Source organism: Octopus bimaculoides, chromosome 18, assembly GCF_046866305.1.
Source record: "Octopus bimaculoides isolate indiv1 chromosome 18, ASM4686630v1, whole genome shotgun sequence".
NCBI lineage: Eukaryota > Metazoa > Mollusca > Cephalopoda > Octopoda > Octopodidae > Octopus > Octopus bimaculoides.
This window is the reverse complement of record NC_142945.1, coordinates 52605502-52632820: the sequence shown is the minus strand read 5'-3', so window position 1 is coordinate 52632820 and position 27319 is coordinate 52605502. Positions and strand designations below refer to the sequence as shown.

General features: G+C 33.7%; 1 protein-coding gene across 2 annotated transcripts in view; it reads right to left on the bottom strand.

Moving 5' to 3' along the window:
* LOC106878091 (diacylglycerol kinase zeta-like) overlaps positions 1-27319 on the bottom strand; it is a 351530-nt gene that overhangs the window by 22030 nt on the left and 302181 nt on the right. For both annotated transcript variants that reach the window (XM_089366299.1, XM_089366298.1), the window contains 2 exons: positions 10895-11091; positions 798-895 (listed from right to left, as the gene is read on the bottom strand). In XM_089366299.1, coding sequence (XP_089222425.1) covers positions 798-895; positions 10895-11091 — 295 coding nt within the window. The remainder of the gene's footprint in view (positions 1-797; positions 896-10894; positions 11092-27319) is intronic.

Here is a 27319-nt window from a genome sequence, read left to right as displayed (position 1 = left end):
AAAATTGCTGTTTAACTCTTTTGGTACCAACCAGCCTGAGACTGACCCTAATTCTATGATTCAAATTCTATCTTTTAAACTGGTCTAATTAAAACCTTCAATTAAAATTTCCTTGTTAATTTATATTTCAAACACTAGTTAAATAATGATATAGATATTCAAGTAAATTCTTCGTTATCTTCAAAATTAATTACAACAAAGATAGTACGTAGCAACAGAAGTATGGTAAAAGATGGGTTGGGAATCTGAAAAATTATAACCAGATTATAAGCAAATCATTTGAGAGATTTAGACAGGCTAGATTCTCCATCATGAATCAGTGTACGAACAGGTTTAATTGAAATTATGCTGACAAGGTAGTAGTTGAGAAAAAACTGTCACCAAACTTCTACACTAGGTTAATTAACAATCAGAGTAGCTGAAATACTTTTAGAAGAAAAAAAACATTTATGATTCAGCTTTAATTTGTTATCTGCTTAACTGGTTTAACATCATCTGAATTTTGGTTTCCTTTTAAAGAAACCACTCAGATGCTAGGGTTTGAACCATCGTCAGCCACCAGGCTGAGGATAACTCAGCACTTAGTTTTGTCCGTTTTACTGTAGTGACCGAGAAGTCTTAGTATTTATCTGCTCACCCCTGAAACAAATGGCCAGAGATGCTGTATTTCTACTTCAAAGTCAAAAGAGAAAATAAAAGCAATTAAAAAAAAAAAAAGTTGCTGCCAAAAAATATAAAACATATGAAAACCCCTGAAATGAAAGTTGGTCAATGGATGAAAGGAGATCGATACTTACATGCACTTTGCAATTTATCTTTATCATAATGTAATGCTTCATAGTCTGACATACAGATTCGACTGACCTGTATACCTAGCCTCTTTGCTGGAGGTGGACTGTTAAAGAAAAGATTAAAGAAACAGAAGTTAACGAATATATAATAACAAAACTCATTCTTCATTAAACACACATGCAAAAAACAAAATAAAAAAAACAACATTGACAATGGTGCAGACACGGCTGTGTGGTTAAAAAGTTTGCTTCCTAACTATATGGTTCCAGATTCAGTCCCACTGCATGGTACCTTGGGCAAGTGTCTTCTACTATAGCCTCGGACCAATCAAAGCCCTGTGAGTGGATTTGGTAGGTGGAAACTGAAAGAAGCCTGTCCTATATACATGTACTTGTCCCCCCCCCCACCACACCACTTGATATCCAATGGATAACCAATCTTGACTGAAGATCTCTCACATGGCCTGAAGTACAGGAAGGGGCTTAGAATGTGTGTGTGTGTGTGTGTGTGTAACTTTTACTAATGAGACAAAAGGTATATACATCATCATCATCATTTAGTGTCCGTTGTCCATGCTGGCATGGGTTGGACAGTTTGACCAGGGCTGGCCAGCTGGAGGGCTGCACCGGGTTCCAGTCTGATTTGACATGGTTTCTACAGCTGGATGCCTTACCTAACACCAACCACTCTGAGAGTGTAATGGGTGCTTTTATGTGCCACTGGCATGGGTGCCATTTGTGTGACTCCAGTATCTGCCACGACTGTCTCCTTATCCATGCTTGCATGAATCATAAGAGAAGATGAGGGGACAAAACTTTCTATGGTCGGATGCCTTTCCTGTCACCAACCATAAGCTGTTTTGAAGTGAGCTAATAATTTTCCAGTCTGTTGTACAACAAGCAGCGGGGACATGTTTATGTGGAGAGCTAAAAACATACAGCCTTATATGAATGAACCTTTTGCTTACTAAGATCACGCAACACGTCGAGACATCTAGACGTATTTCCATGGTTGATTGCAAGCAAATGATTCTGTTAGTCAAGCCCTTGTTTACAACCAGACAAGGAATTATACATACACACACACACACACACACACACACATACATGATGGGGTTCTTAAGTTTTCATCTACCAAATCCACTTTCAAGGAGACAAATAAAAACCAAACTAGTTTTGAATAAAAATATGTTTGGTACTTAATCCGCCTGAATTGCTTGGATAATCTCTTGTCACAGTTGTCATTAGAAATACAGCCGACCATTGACTGGCCTGTTGGAAACCTATAACCAATCGACGCTGATGTTTACAAAAACACATGATATAGAATAAAAACAAAAAAAAATATAAAAAAATAAATATCAGGCTTGATCTCATTATCTTTCCAGTCAAAATACTGACATCTAAATAACCAAACTATTGTGCTCCTATAACTCTTAATTTGGTTGCAACAAAACATTACTGGAATTTATTAGACAGAATACTCTTTACAACATCTCAATGGCAAGACAAGAAATTAAATCAATAAATATTAATTATTCATTCCGATCATCAAATGAAAAGTCATGCCTAATGTGTCGGAGTTACTTGTCACACATAACAGATAACATGAAGCACACCAGATTAATCTTTTCTTGGATTTCATCTGCATTATAATGAGACAGTTATGTAGGTGAAAGCATACCAGCATACCTAATGATTAGAACATTAAATAGCTGAACTATACTAACATATGTGGCAAAATAAAAACAACGTCAGATGGAAGATTTGTAGATGTCAGAGCACCAGACAAAATGATTGCGGTACTTAGTTTTGGTTTGTATGTTATGAGTTCAAATCTAACTGGAGTCAACTTTGCTTTCGCTCTTCTAAGATTGGTTTCAAATTTTGGTATAAGGACAGGAATTACGAAGGAGGCTGAAAATCAATTACTTTGACCCAGAGCTCAAGTGGTGCTTATTTTATCAACCCTGAAAGAATGAAAGACAAAACTGATCTCAGTGGCATTTGAACTCAGAACATAAAGTCAGAAAAATGCTGCTAAGCATGTATATGGGGATCGGAAAATAAGTGTAAGCCAGTGTCAACAATGGATCCAGAAATTCCAAGCTAGAAACTACAGCCTAGAAGACGAGCCTTGTCCTGGAAGATCTGTAGAGCTCAATAAAAACATCCTGCAAATCCTGGTGGAACAAAATCCCATCGTAACTGTTGAGGAACTAACAAAGAAGCTTGGATTTGGTCATTTAACTATTCACCGACATCTGCATGCCATCGGAAAACGACCATCTTTGGTTTCAAGATGAAAGGTGTTTTTCCACCAGGATAATGCTCGACAACATAAAGCGAGGATGACATTCTGAAGGCTGGAGCAGTTTGAATGGAAAATGATGCCCCATCCACCATATTCGCCGGACATTGCTCCATGTGATTGTCATTTATTCCACAGTCTTCAAAACCATTTGGACGGAAAAAAATATGAATTCTCTAGACAAGGTAAGAACAATACTGGAGAAGTATTTTTCATCACGGACAAGTGAATTTTGGAAGAGGGGCCTTGCAAGTCTACCAGATAGATGGAAGAGCATTGTAGAAAATGAAGGAGAGTATATTTTAGGTTAAAAAAGAACTTTGTTTATCTTAATTTTGAAGAATAAAAGAAATATATAAAAAAAAACTGCATTATTTATGGAATGACTCAATACTTAGGTAAGTTACAGGGACATTATAACAGAAACAGAAAAAAACCCCAAAAAAACAAATGTGAAACATGTCCACTAGTGCTGCCACCTTTAGTTGTTAATGAAAGATAATGATTTTCATAAGTCTTCAGCTGATAATGTTTTTGTTTTTACTTTAAAACAAAAGATGAATATAGTCTTTCACTGGTGCCAGACAGTTAGTTGCAACCATGCTGGGAATTGTCACATTCTTTTGCAGTTCCACACTTGTTATCGTTAAATAATCTTTCATCTCCAGAACAGTCTATTGTAAAAGCAGTCAATGAGAATCTATCAAGAATCTTATGCAAAGCCAGACAATGAATCCAATACCAACTGATTGTAACAACTGTCGCGTTCAACTGTGTTTGTTCATACAGGCTTCACTGGTTAAGTTACTGTTAAAATATTTAATGCAGCAAGCTTTAAAAAGCTAACTAGAAATAACAAGTCACGGAAGAAAGAAATACTGTTAATCAATCACTGATAATTTTGTTTTTTTCATTTTTGTTCTTTTTTTGTCCCATCACTGTATGGTTTGAGAAGCTGATTTCACAACTGTGTAATTTTGAGTTCAATTCCCATCCACTCTATAAATTGCAAGTATTTTAAATATAGCATGTGTGTGTGTGTGTGTGTGTGTGTGTGTGTGTGTGTACATTTCTTCTTCTTCTTCTTGCTGCTGATATTGCTGCTGCTACTACTGCTACTACTACTATTACTACCATCACAATGGTTTCAAATGTTGGCACAGAGCCAGCAATATTTCATTGACCCCAGTGCACAACTGGCACTTATTTTATCGACCTTGAAAAAGATGAAAGGCAAAGTTGACCTCAGTGGAATTAGGCGGGGTTATTCAATAGCACTGGCCCCAGTTTTTTTTTAGACTGGTACTTCATTTTATTAACCCCAGAGGTATGAATGGCTAAGGTAACCTCGGCAACATTTCAACTCAGAAAATGATACCAGCAAAAATGCCAATAAGCATTTTGTCTGTCATGCTAAACATTTTTCCAGCTTACCACATCTGTATCAAAGTTTGGTAGAAGTCCAGCAATTTTTTAGGGGCTGAAGTCACTTGATTACATTGACCCCAGTACTCTACTGGTACTTTATTTTATCAATCCCAGATAGATGAAAGGCATAGCTGACTTCAGCTGGATTTGAACTCAAAATGTAAAGAGCCAGGAGAAACATTGCTAAGCCGTAATGATTCTGCCAATTTGCTATGATGATGATGATGATGATGATAGTGATGATAGTGATAATGATGAGGAGGGAAATTGAAAGAGATACAATTGACAGAAATGTAAAAGTAAAGGAAAAAAAAAGACTGAAAGAGTTCTTCACTTGTTTGAGGTGTAAAATACTATTGAAAATAATTATGGTAAATAACAAGAGGATGACATGCTGGTTCTTAGCAGAAGAGTTGATAAAACAAGAAGGAATGACAGAACTTGTGTGTGAAGAAAATGGAAAAGATATAGAATATCGCTATGGAATAGTATTTCCATTTCAAGATAAAGAATTTCAGTGAAGACAATGGAACCAGTGGAGAGTATGGATACAATGCATATAGCAACACCTGAGAACCCAATCATTAAATTTAACACAAAGTCCAATCCAATATGCCTACCACTAATGAAAATGAAATTAAATACCTTTAAATTGACATGTATGTTGTATTCTTTTTCTGTGACATAGTGGAATGAGAACAATGGAATACATGGAATGAGAACAATGGAATACATGGAATAAAGATTTCCATGTATAAGACACTTGAAAACGAAAAGTGACAAAACGAGGAGAAAAATATACAAATGTAATAAGATAGGAGAAAAAGTAACTAGGTTAACCATTTAAGAATTAGTTTTGTCACCTGGATTAACTTTACAAGGTTTTTCATTTCCTCCAGTTACCTTTTGGAATGTTGTTTTAAATTATTTTGGTTGAGAAGTTTACTTAACCACTACATACTTCTGGGTTCAATTCTCTAGCACAGCACCTTGGCTGACTGCTGTCATATTTTAGGTAGCTCCAAAAGATTCATTAGTTACTTTATTTTTGGTAACAAGAGTGACAAGGGAGTATTTGTAACTCAATACAGAATAAATATCCTAAAGGAATTTGTCTGTAAAACACCATTCTTTTTTTTCGTGCCAATGATTATATCCTTCACCGATGCACATCAGCAAAAGTCATACACACTCACACTCACACACACACACACACACACACACACATAACAAGCTTCCGCATAGTTTCCATCTATCAAATTCAGCACAAGAGGTATTATTGTTGACCTCAGGCTGAAATCAGCCACATCCAGCTCAAATATTCTGTATTATGTTCAAACTATCTAGATCTGGCTTTTTGCACCCACCCAACAATGTCATTCTAAAAATAAACAACCATACCATCAAAATATTCTTTTCTACTCTTGGCACAAGGTTCAAGATTTTTGGGGAGGGGGCCAGTCAATTAGATCGACCCCACTACGCAACTGGTACTTAATTTATTGATCCTGAAAGGATGAAAGGGAAAGTCAACCTTGGCAGAGTTTAAACCCAGAATGTAAAGACAGACAAAATATTGCTAAGTATTTGGCCCGGTGTGCTAACGTTTCTGGCAGTTCACCGCCTCATATCATCAAAATATTGCATAAACAAGCATTACATTTGGCAGAGTAATGTTGAGGGGGTTAGAGGGGCTGTCACAACTTCTTTACATTTGAAACCAGTAAAGCAATCAAAGAATGAAATATTCAACTTGTCTTTAATTTAAATAACGATTCCAAAAGACCTTAACTTCATTTGCCATCAACTTTACAACTGTAGCAATTTGTTGATATCTAAGAAATCAATATCTGATAACTTTGTTATTGAAAGATACTTCAAAGTATCATAGTTATTCTATGTGTAAGAGGTAGATAAAGCTCACCGGAATGAAACTATTTGAATACTTTAGAATCTTTTCAATTTCTATAACTACAAAGTATTAGAGATGTCAGAGGTGTTAGGATATTGTAAGCAAACTAAAGAAGCAGTGGGTTAGTATTGTGTAAGATGTCTGAAGAGGAAGACTGACTAGAGTGTTAGCAGTGAAGATGTCTAGAAAGCAGTAGAATAACATTGAGTAGTGGCATTGGGTAGAGGAGTATAGTACGAGATTGTGATTTCAAATCCCACCAGAGCATGTTAATGACACTGCATTACATATCTTTTACATCTGTAATATTAATATCAGTAATATTTTGAGATTAATTTAATTTACACCCTCCTTGTAGAATCATCATCATCACTATTTATAATGCCTGTTTTCCATGTTGGCATGAGTTGGATGGTTTCACAGGAGTTGGCAAGCCAGAGACTTGCACCAGGCTCCAATTGTCTGTTTCAGTATGGTTTTTTGCAGCTGGATGTCCTTCCTAATGTGAACCACTTTACAGATTGTACTGGATGCTTTTTAACTGGCACAGGCCTAGGTGTTTTTTTGTAGGGCCACAGACTGGATTTGAACTATGTATGTATCTATAGCTGGCTTTGAGTTCTATCAGTTGGTTGTTGCATTTCTGTGTCTCAGATTACTTCTTAACTGTTATTTCATTTCTAATGTTTAATTAACGATATCAACAAGTAAAATCTACTAATCACAATATGTTAGATATAGCAACTAACTCTAGAGTACATCATGAATTTACTACAGGAATTTGTTTTGGTATTAAATATATTTAATATTTACATCTATTCTTTTCACTTAAAGACATTGTAAACTTATCTTAAAATGTTATATATTTTAAAAGTATCTTTACAGCCTTGGGATATAACACACACACACACACACACACACACACACACAATTCTTCTCAATATTATTTTGATTTCCTCGATACCATATAGGTTTAATGGTAAATTTCTCTTGAAGCCATTTTTAGCAACTATATATTGATTTCTTCGTAACAAATCAAATCAAATTTCAATACAAATCAAAAATGAATATTTTTTTTTTTCTTTTACTCAATTTTAAACATTTCCAGTGTATATTTTTATCAAAATAATGAAGAAACTCTCCAAAAAAAATAGATTATGCTTTTTGTTATATGATATAATACACAACGAATTGTTTTTCTTCAATAATAACTCTCTTTGCACCACATTCCATTCTTGTTGTGCGTCAGACATAAAATTAAGTTAGAAGAAGCAAAGGAATTATCTGTAGTTTTCAACAGGAAGAGATCTGTATTTCATCTGTATTCTTCAAACTTAAAGACTTTTATAAGCACTAAGTTACCATGTACATTATTTCTATGAACTTTTGTAGAAGGCTGAACTCATGAAAATACCTGTGAACAACGAAAGTAACAAGACCAAGAATTACTTTTGATCCCAAAATGACTTAATTAAATATTCGGACAGATGTTCTGAAACCATTATAAGATCTAAGAGTTGATAAGAAATTTTAGGAAATTCTTTTAGTACCATGATGAAAGTGAGTTTCACTTTAGATGTTAGAAGGAGTATCTACAATTGTCTACATGTAAAGTGCTGTGAAACTACAATGGGAATATTGAAGAATTAAACAACCGTTTCCCATAAAATGAAAGAACTATCATCAGAAGTATTCATGATAAGTATCACTATGGCAGCCATTCTCTCTCTCTCTTTATATAAACATACATACATACATACATATATATAAAGATGATGATGATATATTGATAAAATGAATAAAAAGAAAACATAGAAATCTTTTCATGGATTAATTTGGAAGTAATGTTCTCCAGAAAAGCTTAGTAAGTAATCTTCATAATCAAATAAATGAACCCTTATGTTGCTGTATTTCTGCAGAAATCCACTGCTTTTGCTTCATATAATTTGGAAAAGAATTCGATAAGATAACTTTACCATTATTAAGCTGGTTTTTGAAAAAATAAACATCAACTTTTGGTGGACGGTATTAATTTGGATATATTTAAATGCATGAAATGTGTATGAAAAAGCCAGGGTGGATTAATATCAAAACAGTTAAGATATCATAGAATTAAAAAAAAAAATTAAAAAAATGAAAGCCTTTCACTAGGTTTGAACTCTAGAAATATCAGCTGTCAGTCCACTACTTTCTCCACATGTCTATTTTAATTCTTCCAGAGAACTGAAATAACAGTCAATGTTATAGTAAAGCATTCAACTAATACTTTTCCTTTTAAAGTTCCCATCTACAGGACAATAACCTCTACGTATTTTATTTTTCTATTGCTGTTCAAGAAATGTTTACTGATTAAATAGTTACAGATTAAGATAAGCATTTTCCAAGACAATGAAACAACTACAAATATATATATATATATGTATATATGTCTATATGTATGTATATAAATGCTCTTCCTCTCCCCTGTAGCACTATTAAGAGCTGAGTATACTTGCATTCTGCATCTCAAGTATCTGTATTACATATATTGTTTCCAAAACCAATCAGATTTAATGGAATATTTCTGGTAAACGATTCTAACTATAAAAAGAAAGGAAATACTCAAGTCATAAAATTCTCTGAGATAAAAATGCTTTAAAATGTTGCCGTCTCCTTATATGGAAGGATTAAACTGCACACTCGATACCAGGATGTAAATCTATTGATTAAGAGAATCAAACATTACACACGCACACACGCACACACGCACACACACACACAAAGCACTCACATACTTACACACCCCCAGGCATCGCAACTAGACATAAAACTTGAAGGATTGTGATGGTGATTTGTATCAGCAGGATTATGAGTGAAAGGTCCTGTCTGAAATATTTATCTGTCATTCATCTCACAACAGAACTAAATACCCTTCCTTTATGTAAATGTGTATATGTGTTTGTTTGGTTATGAGTATATATATACACACACATACAAATCCATTTTCCAAGCTAGCATGGGTTGAACAAGTGAAGTATTTAAAGTGGCATTTTTCCTGGCTGGTTGTTCTGTGGGGCTAAAGAACAAGCAAGAACTCTTGAAATATGCATATACAGTAATCCCTCGACTATTGCAGGTGCTATGTTCCAAAACCTCCCAAAGAAATAATTAAAATCTAAAAAAATATAAACACCTATTGGCCACAGAAACCTGCGATATACTGAGGGGCCTGTGATATAAATTAACCAGAAAATCCACAATGTACTGAGTACACGATAGGTGAACCGTGATATGGTGAGGAATTACAGTACACCTGTTACCTATTTTTCTGACGTTGATCTTATGGTTTACATTAGACATATTTGTATACAAATTGTCCTAACTTTCAGTGTTGGTTCTAATTTCTATACAAAATCTGTAGAAATAACTTTAAAATACATTTGAAATACATTTGAAAAAGATGTTAATGTTGAAAGGTAGCAGAACCTCTCCTGGACTTGAGATCTTTATAGCTCATCACATATTGAAGGTTGAATTTTTCTTTTTTGCAATTCAAAAGCAAGAAATAAATACAAAATACAAAAGTGAAGACCATAAACTCTGCAGAAACAACTGAAATGCTGATTTTTGAATGGGTGCTCCTATAGCTTCAAATATTTTATGATAGGGATGTTAATGCAGCTATAAGTAACTTTTAAATCATTTTTGTTGAACAGCTTCTCGCTATTGTAGTAGTTGTGTACATAGATTAGTCCTTAACAAGCAGGCCTATGACTAAAGGGAGTTTATTCATGATTATTAGTTCCACAGCTATTTCTAGCAAGTTAAGTTAAGCAACCACAAACAGGTTCACTCGTAGGTTTGTGCAACTTCATCATCATCATTTAACATCTGTTTTTCATGCTGGCGTGGGTTGGATGGTTTGACAGGAGCTACACCAGGGCCATGAGCTACACCAAGTTCCACTGTCTGTTTTGGCATTGTTTCTACAACTGGATGCCCTTCTTAACACCACCAGCCACAGGGTGCTTTTTACATGGCACAGGCATAGACCTTGCAAGACAGAACCCCAACAACTATGAGCGAGAGGAGTCAAGTAAATACTTGTTGCATAGCAACCTGCCCGAAACTACTCCTGGTTCTGATATACAAATTCCTGTTTTTTCAACAGGATTTTAATTAAAACGTCCCATAAAAATTTTGCATTAATTTGTCCCAAACACCAGCTTAATAATTGAAATAAAGACACCATTTGTCTATCGAGGGAAATTTTCTCCATGACAAAACATGGTGAATGGCTTGTTTACAAGCTCAAACATGCAACAAGCATATTCGAACAGGTAATAACATTGCAAAGACAGTGTATAAACAAAAGGGTTAAAAGTTTCTAGTTTTGGTGGACTTTGTTATTTTTAAGTGACAAGAACAAGAAAGAAATGCATAAGAATGAAATAACAAAAATTGGGAACTTACTCAAGTATTGGCATTGATCCACGTCTCTTACATTTCTGGATCATGTTAGCTTGATTTTTAAGATTAATTATGATCGTGGAAGGTTTTAATTTGCACGGTTCACCATCAACTTGCATAGGTATTGTTTTGTAAGTAGTCAGCTTCACCTCTTGACACTGTGTCAGTCGTTCTCCATGACCACCGACCTGTACTGTTGCCTAAAATATAAATGAAATATTATACAGGTTTATTGCGAATGAATTAGCTGGTAGGAGCTTCATTCCGAACATCAATTTTAGCTAAAACAAAAGAACTGACCCGAATACGGCACAAAGCCACAAATCAGAGAGTGGTGGGTGGGAGGGGTGGGAGTAGTAGAGTTGCGTGTGGGAATTGGTATATATTTTAAAGAGACTGAAGACAACACCAACTTTGGTTACTTGTGCAACAAATAATTTATATGAACACAGGTAAGATTGCAGTGTTTGGAAGACTTTTTCTTATAATCAAGTTTAATATTCAAAAGGAGCTCCATTGATTCTGTGCATTTGTTTAATGGTTTAGCTTAGAGAAGAAAGGATAATGCTTTGAAGTGCAGGCAACGGAAAGGGAGGGAGAAACCATGTTCTATAGTTTAAATTAAGAAGGAAGACTGGTTCAAATACAACAGACTGAATTCTACAAGTGGCTGCCACTAGTACCAGACAATGGCATTAAACCAAATGACAGATGTTTTTCATTCATGAACAATGAACAGAAGACACAATCCATCCAACAAGTAAATTATAGAACTTGAAGTAGATAAGGCTATAAAGAATACCTTCTAGAAAATTAGGTTAAAAAACCCCTTGGATGGAAAAAAACATTGAAGGCTGCCCACGGGATGTGAACTTTCACCTTCTGAAACTACGACAGATTTGCTAACCATTACACCAAAGCAACATATCAGATTTTCTCTATTCATTTTGATGTTTACATTAAAAGAAGTTTTAACGCTATATTCTTACAAGTTGTTATTTTTAGTTTTACAGACATCAAGTTCCAGTACAAAAATAATAATTTATTTCAATTCTTTTGAAGTTTCTAACTTCTTATAATCATCATCATCATCATTTAACGTCCGCTTTCCATGCTAGCTTGGGTTGGACGATTTGACTGAGGACTGGTGCAACCGGATGGCTACACCAGGCTCCAATCTAATTTGGCAGAGTTTCTACAGCTGGATGCCCTTCCTAACGCCAACCATGCAAACGAATATTCATGCAGTTTCTGTTGGCAAAATTACCAATCACAGTCTGTGTGAAGCCAAGGCTACAATGGTAAACATTGGATGCTGTTTAGTGGAATAGAACCTGAAACCAGAAGGTTGTGATGCATTCTTCATAATTACAAAGCTATGCCTGTGTACCATGTGCAAGTTACTTCATGAAAATTTGATTCTGCAAATAATGGTTTTTTAACATAGTTGCGTGGTTAAGAAACTTGCTTTGTAGCCACATGGTTTTGAGTTCAGTTACACAGCACAGCACCCAGGGCAAGTGTCTTCTACTAGTTCCTGGCGAACCAGTACTTTGTCAGTGAATCTGGTAGAAAACTGTATGGACGCCTGTCATATATGTATGTGTGTGTGTGTGTGTGTGTGTGTGTGTGTGTGTGTTTCCTCCACAATTACTTTACAACCGGTGTTGGTATGTTTATGTTCCTTAACTTAGCAGTACAGCAAAAAAATGAAAAATCAAATAAGCACCAGACTGAACAGAAATAAGTGGTATTAGAGATTTGTTTGACTAAAACCCTTCAAGGTGGTGCCCCAGCATGGCCACAGTCCAATGATTGAAACAAGTAAAAGACATAGGTTCAAGATGACAATTTTTGGAAGGAGGGATGGAGAAGAGTTCATTATAGTGATTCAAGCATATTTGACCAATATTTACACTATGAAATACAAAAACAGACCCCAGCAGGAATTGAACTCAAAAATATAAATGGATGCAAAGAAATGCTGCAAAGGTAGATTATTCCATCACTCTACAAATTCTTCCAATCCATCACCCTAAGCAAATATTCGCTATGAAGCAACATAAGAATGACATTGTTCCTTTCTGTGGATTTCTCCAGAAAATAAGCAATATATTTTTCCTCATCTATGTTATGCCAGAAAACATGGATAACAATAAAAAGAAAAAAAGAGGGAAAGACAGACATTGATAACATTCACTTATATACAAGAGCATTTTTCCAAAATACTACCTATTGATTTCTAGTGCAAAATAATTGATTTTCTCAGGATAATTGTACAGTATATAACAGAGCAGAGCGTAAGAGATGACAAAAAACCTCTGGTTATTAACCAAGTGGTATACATGTCGTTGCTAAGGAGCAGTAAAGTCTCTCGTGTCATAATTAGTAGCCACTTCTTCCATTAGTGTCTTATAAAAACCCATTATTTTCTGTTGCCTTTGCCTTTACAATAAACTATTTTGAAACAACTTGTTCCTGAATTTGATTCACATGGTTGAAGTGAAGTAACACTGAAGCCAACATTGAAAGTTTTAATACAAAAACTAACAATAGTAGTGATAGTAACAATAGTGATCTTAATTATAGAGGTGGAGAAGGTGAGGTACATTATAATAATGTTCCTGTACATATATATATATATATATATATATATATATATATATATATATATATATATATATATATGTAAGAGTCAGTAAATAGTGGGGTTGTGTTAACCGCACGTGGAGAAATAATAGGAAAATGAAGAATAAGGCAGAATGCTAAACTGGAAGCATATTTTAATAAGGATTTCTAACCGGCTTTCATTGTGAAGCAAATTTTCAAGAAGGAGAATGAAAATGTTTTTTACAAAGAAGTACAAAATGAAGAAAATAATATATAAAAAAAATAATATATAAAAAAATAACTATACCAATACATTATATTGTCTTTGAGCTTTTGAAGTTCAATGGTAATCCATGTATATAATGGTTGGAAAAATAAGGATGCATGAGAATTGAGAGTTGTGTTAGGTTTAAAAAAAGGGTTAAAAGTTTGTGTTAAGCAGGAAGTGTGGTGTCAAAACAGGAAGTGTGTGTAAGGGGAGACAAATCTTTTTAGTTGGAGTTATGACATAAACTTCCTGTTGAAAAAGAGTTCACAACTCTAACTAAAAACATTTGTCTCCCCTTACACACACTTCCTGTTTTGACACCACACTTCCTGCTTAACACAAACTTTTAACCCTTTTTTTAAACCTAACACAACTCTCAACTCTCATGCATCCTTATTTTTCCAACCTTTATATACATGAACTACCATTGAACTTCAAAAGCTCAAAGACAATATAATGTATTGGTATAGTTATTTTTTTATATATTATTTTTTTTATATATTATTTTCTTCATTTTGTACTTCTTTGTAAAAAACATTTTCATTCTCCTTCTTGAAAATTTGCTTCACAATCAAAACCGGTTAGAAATCTTTATTAAAATATGCTTCCTGTTTAGCATTCTGCCTTATTCTTCATTTTCCTATATATATATATATATATATATATATATATATATATAGGCATCGAAGATGGATGTTAAACAATGGTGATGATATATATATATATATATATATATATATATATATATATATTAACTTCCTGCTTGAAAGCTATCTGAATTAAAAGCTTTATTAAAATTCCATGTTAATTTATGATCCAAACTCCAGCTTAATTACGACAGATTTATTTTACTAAATTCTTTGTTATTTAGAAAATTAATACAAACAGGCAGTGTATTTCAAAAGAAATATGTTAACATAGCTAATGGATTTGCATGTGGAAAGTGTTTCTGAATTATTTCTTCTCTAAACAATTCTATTATTTTTCTAATCCAGCCAGAGTACATTCTCTTCGTGATTCTGCCATCACTAATTCAACTAGCACGGTGGCGTCTGTTAATGAGGGTTGTTGTGTCACCTGTACTTGGTGAATTAATTAAATTTATATTAGTCATTGAGTAATATTGGTTTCCTCACAGTATAATCATTTCTAATGCACTCTGCCTTAAATGTGTTACTGCTAAATTATAGTTTCACTTAAAAGCAGCAAAAACATTCAGTTCCAGAATTTAATCTGAAAAATCAGTGCTAAATTCCTTAAGTTCATTTTGGCTCCTAAATGATTAGAAAAGAAAATGTCACACACACACACATACACACAGTTTGGTAAAGTGTCTTTTACTTTCACTATAGCCTTGATTTATCCAGTTTCTTCTGAGTGAAATTTGTGGATGGAGATTGAATGAAAGCATCACACTCTCTCTTTCTCCCTATCTCTCTCTCTCTCACACCCATCCACCCACCCACCCACACACAGAATGGAACTTCAGTTTATCAACATCTCTCATCACAAACAAATCAGTTTCTGAGCAATTTTTCAAACATTAACCATCTCGGCTGATGAATGATGTCTCAAGTAATGAGCATACAAGCTGTCAACAATGGTCGCTGCCAAGCTGGAAGTATCAATGGGAGAGTGTCGTTAGCTGTCTAGCTTTTACTCTGTGACCATCCCTGCCCGAATTTGCCATACTTTCTCTTGAATTTCCCATGCGAAAAATAATTTCAGTTTATGAACATGGGTTGAGGTTCCACTGTTGTAGGCACATGGCTCAGTGGTTAGACTGTCGGGCTCATGATCATGAGGCAGTGAGTTCAATTCCCAGACCACAATGCATGTTGTGTTCTTGAGCAAGATACTTTATTTCTTTAAATGACTAGTGCCAGACAACCATCACACCACTGTCACCACCACTACCACCACCATCACAAAGGGATCCTTCAGAGAAAGTATATCAAAACTAAAAGTAGTTTGAAAATTCCTGTAAAAGACTTTCATTTAATTTTTTTTCACTTGAAGTGTTTGTTTATGTATTTTTGTGTATATATGTATATGTATATGTTTATGTGCATGTATGTATATCTGTGTATGGCTGTGTTAGGAACACTTTTGGCCCCTCTCCTTTTTTATTAACACGGAGACAAAATAGTCTTGCATCCATATAACTCTTTCCATAGGGTTGGATGAGTTTACAAAGTTTAAAAAAAAACCCTCATAATTCTATTAAATGTGGCAGTTTGTCTCTCCTCTTTCCACACCTCTCCACCAACCAATGAGAAACACTATTAGATTATTGAAATTTATTCGAATCATTCTGAAATAGAACCAAATGTGATTGAGAAAGCCACAATAAAGTGAGTTAGAAATAAAGAAGGGGAAGAAACTAAAACAAAAGTCTATAAATTTATCCCATTTACAACCAACTTTAGTCATTATTGTGGCTTTCCCAATCACTTTTAATTATGTGTGTGTATACATATATACATATATATATACATACATATATATATATATGTGTGTGTGTATGAATGTATTTATATATGTGTGTGTGTGTATGTATATATATATATATATATATATACTGTTCTTCAATGAAGTGTATGTATACCCGCACTACTTTGCAAGAGAATCGTTAATTCAGCCTCTTTTAACAAATACATTTAAATTGAACAAGTCAGACACAAAACACTTTAGGTAAAGTTAGTGTGAACACATTTCGTGTATAGAGTGTTAACACGCAAACTAGAGATAAATGTGTTGGGAGAAAAAACAACAGCAATAGTCACGAATAATATAAATTTTCATATGTTTGGCAAGCAGGGGAAATGACTTTGGACATGCTCTGATATTATTCTGACCTCCTCTGTGACAGTTAACCTTCACCATAGATGTGAATGTAGTGAAGAATGAAATATTAGAGTGCAATGTTGATAGTGATTCTAAATTACAAATAATTTGTTTTGTTGTTTATGTCAAAGATTTATAGACTTCGAAAAAATACCAAATAATTTGTTTTGGGGAAAGTGGATCTCTCAGCAGATAAAGCTATCAATAATTGTGTGTAACTATTGGGTTCTGTAATCTGTCTGAGTGTAGTGTCTATTCTGTGTCAATAGGATCCTGATGGCTACGTTATCTCTTGAACCCTCATGTTCTAATTTAGCACGTTGGTATAGCACAGATGAACTTTTCACCTCCTTGAGTTCCTGCCAGTGTTCACTTATATACGTGTGCGTGCATGCATGTGTGTGTGTGTGTGTGTGTGTGTGTGTGTGCGACGTGTGTAAGCTTGTATATACATCCACACACATACTAGTACCGAATGCATTGGATAATGTAGTCCAAGATGCACTTGGTCTCTAAAAAGAAAAAGGATATAATGAACAATGCAGAGACATCTTGGATCAATGATCTGTCCACTGGATCTGTCCACTGGATCTGTCCACTGGATCATGGTCGATCGTTGACAATACAACAACAAGAACAACACTAACTGCTTACAATAATACCTCACTGTTTACTTTCGTTGTCTTTCTATCATTTTAATTCACTACATGATCAACTTAGTTGAAAAGTAGCTTTTAAACCAGCGATGATTGATGTCTTTAAACATCTGTAAATATGTAGTTTATTATCTGATCTTTCACCATCACATTTTATCTACTGAGATTAATCTATCAATAAATTATTATTGCACATTTGATTTCTTGTTTGAATATGTTGGTTCGTCTCAATGGAAAATAATTTTTTCTGTTTTATTTCTTACAAGACTTTAATGTCAAATTTTATAAATTATCAGTTGTACATCATCAGCATCATCGTCTTATGTTCATTTGTTATTTCAATACTGCTGTGAGTCAGCTGGATCTCACAGTATCTCACAGTATCTCACAATCCTTCTTCATCATTGGACACACACACACACACAGCAACTCAGAAATCTACCAGTTTTTCTTGGTATTTGTTATGTCATTGTTTTTGACATGGATTTTTGCAGTTGAATGTTATTTGTATCACTAAACACATTGCAACAGGCACCAAAAGCATTTGATCATGTAACCACATAAGAAGCAATCATGCCAGTGCCACATACAAAACACCCATGCCAGTGTCGTGCATAAAGCACCCAGTGGTTGGAATTAAGAAGGGCATCCAGCTGTAGAAACCAGGCCAAAACAGACAACTGGAACCTGGTGCAGCTCACTGGTTTGTCAGCTCCTTGTGAAACCATCCAACCCATGGTAGCATGGAGATCGATGTTAAACGACAACGACGGCGGTGATGATGATGACATTTCATTGATGTGTTAAAAATTAAATTTAAAGAAATTAGTAACACAGATGCTATTGTTTCTTGGATGTGATTGCTAAAGATTTTAAAAAAGATTTTCTTATTTTTATTAGCTTTGATTTAAATGGATATCCAATATTTTAAATGACTGTACTTCACTTGTTCAGTTGTTGGTGTTTAATAATAAAAGAAAAAATAACATACAACAGTTTATGAAATAAATGGAGTTGTGGGGAGAGTGGGAGATGGCGGTGGTGAATGCATAATAAAAAGGAAGTAAAATAGAATCTAATAATTGGATATATTTTTTTAAAATGTATAATTTTCAGAAGAGGCCAAAAAAAAAAAAAATCCAAAGCAAAACAAAAAAAAAAATATGAAGAACATGAATGAATAGAATAAGAGCTGTTACATCCCTTTGCAATTTTTACTGAGTTTAGTTAGAAACTGCATAAAAAAAAAGAAAAAAATATTTGCAAAACAAAATCAAAATGAAATAAAAGAAGTAAAAAAAAAACACTATAAAAAATATACAACGAACAAAAGATGAAATGCTGCAGGGATTTCCAGAAAACAAAACTATCTTGGTTTTATTTACAAAATAATTCCAGTATTGATAACTAAAGGTGAAAAGCCAAAATTTAAAGAAAGAAGTGTCTGGAAAATATATTCTATTTTTCTCAAATGAAATATTTTGTAATTTGCATAATATCAATATTTATGAATACTAGCTTGCTGGTTTTGACCTATATGATGCATCATATGGAGAAGAGGAAAACTTGTTTTGAAAAAGTCCAAATATTTGATGACTTGTGGCGACTGATTCATTTTACATTCTGTAGTTATTGCAAAGTTATTTGCAATTACATAAACAGTATAAAACATTCAGCTTATCACTAATATGTCATAATAATCCTACCTATAGATATAGAACTGCAGTATTGTCAATAAAATTAGGCTCTGATGAATAGTTATTCTCCATTCTCTGAATGAAAATGGATATCATTAGACAAGAAAAGACTTCCTTTAGTTTAGATACAAAGTTTAAATTGGGAGTTTTCATGAATGTCAACTAGTTTTATTCAAACAAATGACATTTTAAGTGAAGCTACTGAACAGTGGTTGATTTCCTTGTTGCAGCTCTGTAAATAACATTGGGAAAAAATAAAATCGAAACAAAAAAAAGATTCCAGCCTTCGAATCACTTTGAAATATTATTAGACAAATTTTATAATGTTATTTTGTAAAAAAAAAATACAAACAAAATAAAACAAAACACAAAGACTAGTTATCTTAATTAGGTCTAATGATTTAATAAGTAGAATAAAATTACTATCACTGTGAAAGTAGGTCCTGTTTATCAAAGATGTTCTTTTATCTTCTACTTGCTTCAGTCATTGGACTGTGGCCAAGCTGGAGCACAGGCTTGAGGGGTTTAGTTGAACAAATCGACCCCAGGACTTATCTTCTTTTTAAGCCTGTTACTTATTTTATCAGTTTCTATACACTGAACTGCTAGGTTACTGGGATGTAAACGAACCAACCCTAACTGTCAAGCAGTGGTGGAGTCAAACACAAAAACACATAGGCATACATGCCTTGTAAGAAACACCCAGTTTACTCTGTAAAGATCACAACACTCACTTGAAAGGAACACTGGTCAGTTGCAGGGTTCAAGGCCAGCAATTGTAAGTAGCAGGGGACAAGCTGATTACACTGATCCCAGTACATGACAGGTACTTTATTCTATTGAACCCCACCAAAAGAATAAAAGGGAGAGCATGACCTCAGCAGGATTTGAACTCAGTACGTAAAGAACCAGCAGAGATGCTGCTAAGCATTTTGTCTGGTGTGCTAATGAGTCTGTCAGCTTGCTGCTAATGAATAGGATTGCATTGGCATATTTGTTTATACAAAGTGTAAAAAGAAATCTCAATTAAGCTGATTGTTTTGAGTATTAATATCAGATTGGATGCAGAACAATCACACATTGTTATATTTAAATTAAATGTTGATGCAGATACAAAAGATGTATGAAAAACAATAATGAATATGAAATGATTAGAAAAATCATAAACAGTTGAAATTAATTGATTTTGAGTCTCGTTAATAGCCTGATTCATTTTTTCTTACCTTAGATTAGTTCTTAAGAGTGTCTAATATAATTTTATGTTGAAAATCTTGGCAGTTAATTTAGCCACAATTATAATAGAGTTATTGTATTGACTTAAATTTAGAATTTATATAAATGATACATTATAATCTACGGTAAATTAGCATATGCAGTACATCCTATCTTCAAAACATATAAAAGTGGTATAAAAAGTTTTGATGTTAAGAGTTTACTGTGTTTTATTATGCTGCTTCTGAACAAACTGAATCTCACCATCAGAATAATAATAATAATCCTTTCTGCTGCAGGCACAAGGCCTGAAATTTTTGGGGAGGGGACCAGTCGATTAGACTGACCCCAATGTTCAACTGGTACTTATTTTATCGACCATGAAAGGATGAACGGTAAAGTCGACCTTGGTGGAATTTGAACTCAGGATGTGGCAACAAGCGAAATACCACTTAGCATTTCATCCAGTGCACTAACAATTCTGCCAGCTTAATAATAATAATAAAAAATAATAATAATAATCTTTTCTACTGGAAGCACAAGACTTTGAATTTGGGGGAAAGGATTAAGTCAATTACATCGATCCCAGTGTGTAACTGTTTGCCACTTTATTATTATTAATAATAATAATAATAATAATCCTTTCTCCTATATGCACAAGGCCTGGCATTTTAGGGGAGAGAGCTGGTTGATTACACCAACCCCAGAGTTTGACTGGTCCTTAATTCATTGATCTTGAAAGGATGAAAAGCAAATCAACCTTGGAGAAATTTGAATTCAGAATGTTAAAGAGCTGGGAACAAAAAAAGAAAAAAATGCTGTTTAGCATTTTAGCATTTTGTTTGGTGAGCTAATGATTTAGGCAGCTTACCACCATTTTTAATGGCTTCAAATTGTGGCACATGGCCAGTAATTTTAGGGATTGGAGTAAGCAGATTACATCAACCCTGGCGCTCAACTGTACTTATCACTGAATATTCTACATAATGGTTAATTTTCAGATATAATGTATTTAGTACTAAATATTTGATGTTGTGCTGAACACTTTAAAGCATTCAATACTTTAATGTAGTAAACTATAGGGTTAAATAGTCTGATGCATTTAGTAATAAATATACAGTACTTATAATGTGAATTATGTAACCATAATGATTACTATAATATAAGACTCATTATAATACATAATGTACAATAATGTCTTTTATGTATGTAATAAATTCTCCATTTTTTAAAAAGATGATGCTGTGTGATTTGAAGAACATTTTGGTTGCTGTTTCTAGAAGGCTTAGCAACAGTATGAATGGTTCAATTCCAGTTATTTACCACATCAAACCTGAACATCTACAACTATACAACCATCATGTTTTTTTCCTTTCATTTGAGACACATTATACTTTGTATACTTAGGACTGCACTAACAAATGAACCTTTGCATCTCAAATAAATAAATAAATAATAAAAATAAAATTAGGAAAAATAATGAAGTTGGAAGGAGGTTATTTTGAAAGTGATTTAACTACTATTTCTAGCAGCTCACACATTCAAATGTAGAGGTTCCTTTATTGTCCTGTTACAAAAGAAATGTTCATATAACTATGCATCAGAGAGAACTGCTACATCATTACCCATCCGCATATGGCATCATACTCAAGAAACTATGATGTTTCATTTTGATAGAGTTTGGCTTTGACAAGGGAGCTGGACAGAAATTTCAATGGCTGAACACTAATATGTTTTCATTTAAGGCAGCGAGCTGGCAGAAACGTTAGCATGCAGGGCAAAATGCTTAGCAGTATTTTGTCTGTCCTTACAGTCTAAGTTCAAATTCCACTGAGGTTGATTTTGCCTTTCGTCCTTTTTGGGTCAATGAATTAAGTACCAGTTGCATACTGGTGCCGATTTAATCGACTGCCTCCCTGCCTCAAATTTTGGGCTTTGTGCTTTGAGTAGAAAAGAATATGTTTTCATTTGTCCATGAGGCATGGCCAAATATGCTGTTTGTTGAGGAGTGTACAACCCATGACTCACCCACCCATCTTCAGCAACTTAACCCCTCTCCTTTTCCTTTTATTTTGTTTCCTTGGTGAGGTGGTTATCATAATCTTACTCAATAATTTGATCTTTTATACTTTAAAGTATAGAAAAAAATTGTAAAAGAAAAGAGAAAAAAATATGTACATTTATAGACACACACACATCTCTGTCTCTCATATATATATATATTTATCACACACACACATATACATAAATACATATATATATACATACATATTTATATAGACACACACATACATACATATTTACACACACACACACACACACACACACACACACACACATATATATGTGTTGTGGAGTAGACACTATTGTAGAAGAGATATTTACAAATTTCACATTGGTAAAAAGAATAATTACTTTTTCATAATGCTTCAGGATAAAAAAATACAGCAGTTCTACTTGATTTAATATGGTTTTTCATAAACCTACTCACAGATGTTTACAGACAAAAATCAAAACAAACAAAAAAAAAACAAAAAACAAATCTAACCCAAACTTAACAGACGGCTAAACTGAATTGATGAACAATCACTTCCAATCTCAATTTTAGTCACAGAAGGAAATTAGTTTTCTTTTCAGTCACCCGTCTGTTTAGTAAAAGACAGATGCACAATTGTGTGTGTATACACAAAAACACACATATATGTACATATATTGTATTTAGATATATTTGTGTATGTGTGCGTGTGTATATATAGATATATAAAAAATGTATATACATACACATATATATATATATATATACATGCACATACATATATATATATATATATACACACACAGACAAATATATATACACGCAAACACATAAACATATACATACACACACACACACACACACACACACACACACACACACACATATATATATATAACATACATACACGCATGCATATGTACATACATATACACAGGGAGTTCCAAAAAGATGTATTCACACTGTAACATCTGATAACTGACTCAATTTTCATTTCTTTTTAGATTTTATCCCATTAGAAATAACGAAGGAAGCTAGACTAAGCTTTGAACAAAGGAGATTTATTCTGAATTACTACTGGAAGATTGACAAAAAATGCAGTCAAAGTGCAAAGAGAGTTTAAGAGGGAGATTTGAACAGATCCACCACCTATGTGACTTACCATCAGAGATAAGCTTGAAGCAGATGGAACTATTAAGAATGCCCATAAGAAAGGTTCTGGAAGAATACTGCAGAGATCAACAAGCCACTCTAAGCAAGAGAGGGTACAAGAAACATATTGGCCACGGTTCAAGTATATTTGTGTGGAAAGACAGGTATTTCAAAAATCAAGCATCTATCTTATTTTTAAGATCATTGGAGAAGTTAAATTTCAAGAATGGTCCATGTTCTCATTGAAGATCCAGGCTGTAAAGTGGTGCTTAGCAAGATGTATAGCTTTCCGTTTTTTCAACAAAGACTGTTTGGAGTGATGAGAATACATTTAAATTAAATGGCTCAATTGAATGTCATGCCTACCAGGGCTTTGAGAATCTATACATTATGAAGGAACATAATGTTAATTTACCAGGAGTTACAGCACAGTTTGGCTTATCATCAAAAGGATTAACTGAACCATTCTATTTTGAAGGAACTATGGTTTACTTCAACTTACTGGTACAATCCATCATGCAAAACATTCCTCTATGGTAGAGGACACTTCCAGTTGACCAATGCATTTTGAAGGAATTTCTTAAATGGAAACTGGAAGAAGCTCATTGGAGAATTCATAATTACCAATTTTCAACTTCTGAAATGGCAGCTGGGACTTACAAGCTCTTACGACACTAGGATATATTTCACAAATTCTTTATATTGCCAGGGCAGCAGCAAAACTCTTTTGAAATTCACACAATATGAAATGGTGAATATGTGGTTCTTTAGAATATATAACTTCAATGGGATTAAACTTTACAAGCCACAGTAAATGATGCACAGACGGATAAAAGAGAGGATAAACCAGATCTGGGCATTGTGTTCCACCACGTAAGTGTCATCGTATTGCTGTAGGTTGAGTTCATAATTCATAACAGTGAAATAAATATATAATAACTTTCCAAACACCTGAATGAATGAATGAATGCTTGTGCATGCATGTGTATGTGTGAGCATCTATGTGTGTATGTATGTGTATTTACATATACATGTACAAACACCAAAAGATGTATATATACAAACACCTGCTTATACACACGAGTATATACATACACATGCGCATATACAAATATATATATACATGCATATATATATATAAATATGCATCTCTCTAATTTATTGTTTACACACACACACACACACACACACACATATATATATACATAGACATGTATACATATGCATATTTATATTTATCCACATGTACATACACAGTTATGCATATAGAAGCACACACACAAACCTAAGGATCATTTATATATTTTTCTGTTTTATTATTGTGTGACACATAAAAACATAGATATGCTTTTACACACACAGGCATTTACAATATATATATATATCTTTATATATATATATATATATATATATATATATATATACACACACACATACCTATACACATACATGTACATATACATACAAGCATAGGTACATGTACAGAACCCTGAATATGATCCTTTACGTATTTTCCTGTTATATTTTACTCCCACATACATGTACATACACACACACACACACAGAGATCTCTATAAAAATTATATGTTTTTCTATTTATATTTTTCCCTTCTGACGTGATAATACAATTTCATTTTACGTAAACCTCCCACAGATTATTATTATTATTATTATTATTATTATTATTATTATTTGTTTCCTTTTACTGAAAGCATTCCTTCCATCTACACTTCTTATCAATACTTATTTATACCATATATGGGTTGGAAAAGATGAAAAAAAAAAAATATTTTCCTTCACATCCTAAACAGCACTTTTCTCTATAAGGTATATAAAAAAAAAAAATAAGTGAAAAAAAAAAAATCTGAAAATCAGTAGATCTGTACCAGAAATCTATATTGGCTAGTTAAATTGATATATAGAGTAAGTCTAATTTTAGGATTGCCATTCAGCCAGTCAGCTCAGCTTTGCTTTGGAAATTGATTGTAAGAAAAGAACCATGTGACTTGTCTATATTTAGCTCTGCTCTGTCTATTTTTAGCCTGTTCTGTTGCTATTCTCAGTGTTGTAATCCTAAAATAGATTTTTTCCCCCATAGCAGATGTCTATTAATATTTCTACAGTAGCAGCTATATCAAGAATTAATATCTTTGGAGAAAGCAGAACACTACAAGTCAAAAATATCTTTGGTTATTCTTATTCAAGAACAATCCTTAATGTTTAAGCCTTACACTTGTTAACTTTTCTTTCTTTCCAATTCTCCTGATCAGCAAGACATTATATGAATATTATTTTATTCCTCCCTCTCCATTCCTCTCTCTCTCTCTGCCTCCCCCCACTCTTCCTTACTCTGTGATATTCCAAAACCCTCCCCTACTCCACTACCATAGTTCAAATTACAATGGAGCCAATAACAGTGAGGGAACATTTTTTTCTCGTTCAGCCTGCTAGAAATAGCAGCTAATTTTTTTTTATTTCCCAAGTAACAACCTACTGAAGTATACATTCCAGCGTGTGTTTTGGTATCTAACAGGTGCTAGTGTAGAAAACAGACTTTAAATGATAATGATAAACGATCCTTGTGAATTATTTTCCAAAAATATGTGTTGTGAAATAATAAACCTGTTAGAAATAGCAGCCAAATTGTTTTTCATCTCAAATCAGACATGGCTGTGTGGGTAAGAAATTTGCTGCTCAGCCACGAGGCTTCTGGTTCAGTCTCAGTACACAGTGTGTTGAGCAAGATCCTAGTGTCTACTACCTACTACAGCCCCAGGACAATCAAAGCTTTGTGAATGTAGTTGGTAGATGGGAACTGAAAAACGACCATCATATACATATGTGTGTGTGTGTGTGTGTGTGTGTGTGTGTGTGTGTGTGTGTGTTGATATTGCATGATGGCTGTAAATGAGAATCAATCATTTCTAATCTTCCTTGAAAAACATGTTTGGCCTTTGTAAAAATATTACCTTACTCGAAAACTGTTGGATGCTGGCAACAAGAAATGGTAATGGGCCTTCAAAATGTGCCGCAAGAAATTCTCTCTGACCCAGGCAAGCATGAAAAACAAGATGTCAAAACGATGATGATGGTGATCCCACACTGTACTCTCCAACAAGAGTGTTGTGAAATAATTAACCTGCTAGAAATAGCAGCCACATCCTTGCTCTTTTCTTTTTGTTTTAAATTACATCCTACAGTAGTACTTTCCAACATGTGTGTTGTAGAATAATATTGGTCTGTTGTGAAACTGAGAACGTTTCAGGTTTAATTTTCCATCTTTGGAGATTAATTAAAACTTAACATTTAATTAAAATTAACACTGATTACATTATCTGCAAGCATGGATGTGTTCTAGTTAATGGCTATATCATCATCATCATTATTTACAGTCCACTTTTTTTTTTTTATGTTTGCTTGGTTTGAAGCAAGATAATATTTTCTCATGGCCAGACATGGTTTTCAAGGAAGAATGGAAACAAAACACCACTGCTTGTATGATGGTGATGCTTGTTTACAATCATCACATGATGTCAAGACAAGTGTATACACACACACATTAGCATGCATGCTCACACACACTCATATGAATGCACACACACACACACACACACACACACACACACACACACAAGAGGTTTCTTTGAGTTCTTGTCCACCAAATCCATTCACAAGGTTTCGGTCAGCCTGGAGCTATAGCAGAAGACATTTGCTTTAGGTGCTGCACAGTGGGACTGAACCTAACACCAAACAGTTGGTAAGAAAGCTTTTTAAACCACAGACCCATTCCTGCACTAATGATGAGTTTTAGAAAAGTATATTTGTGATATGTCTGTTCTCCACGTGCGGCTAACACAATCCCACCATATACTGACTTATATATATGTATATATATATATATATATATATATATATATATATATATATATATATATATATATATATATATAT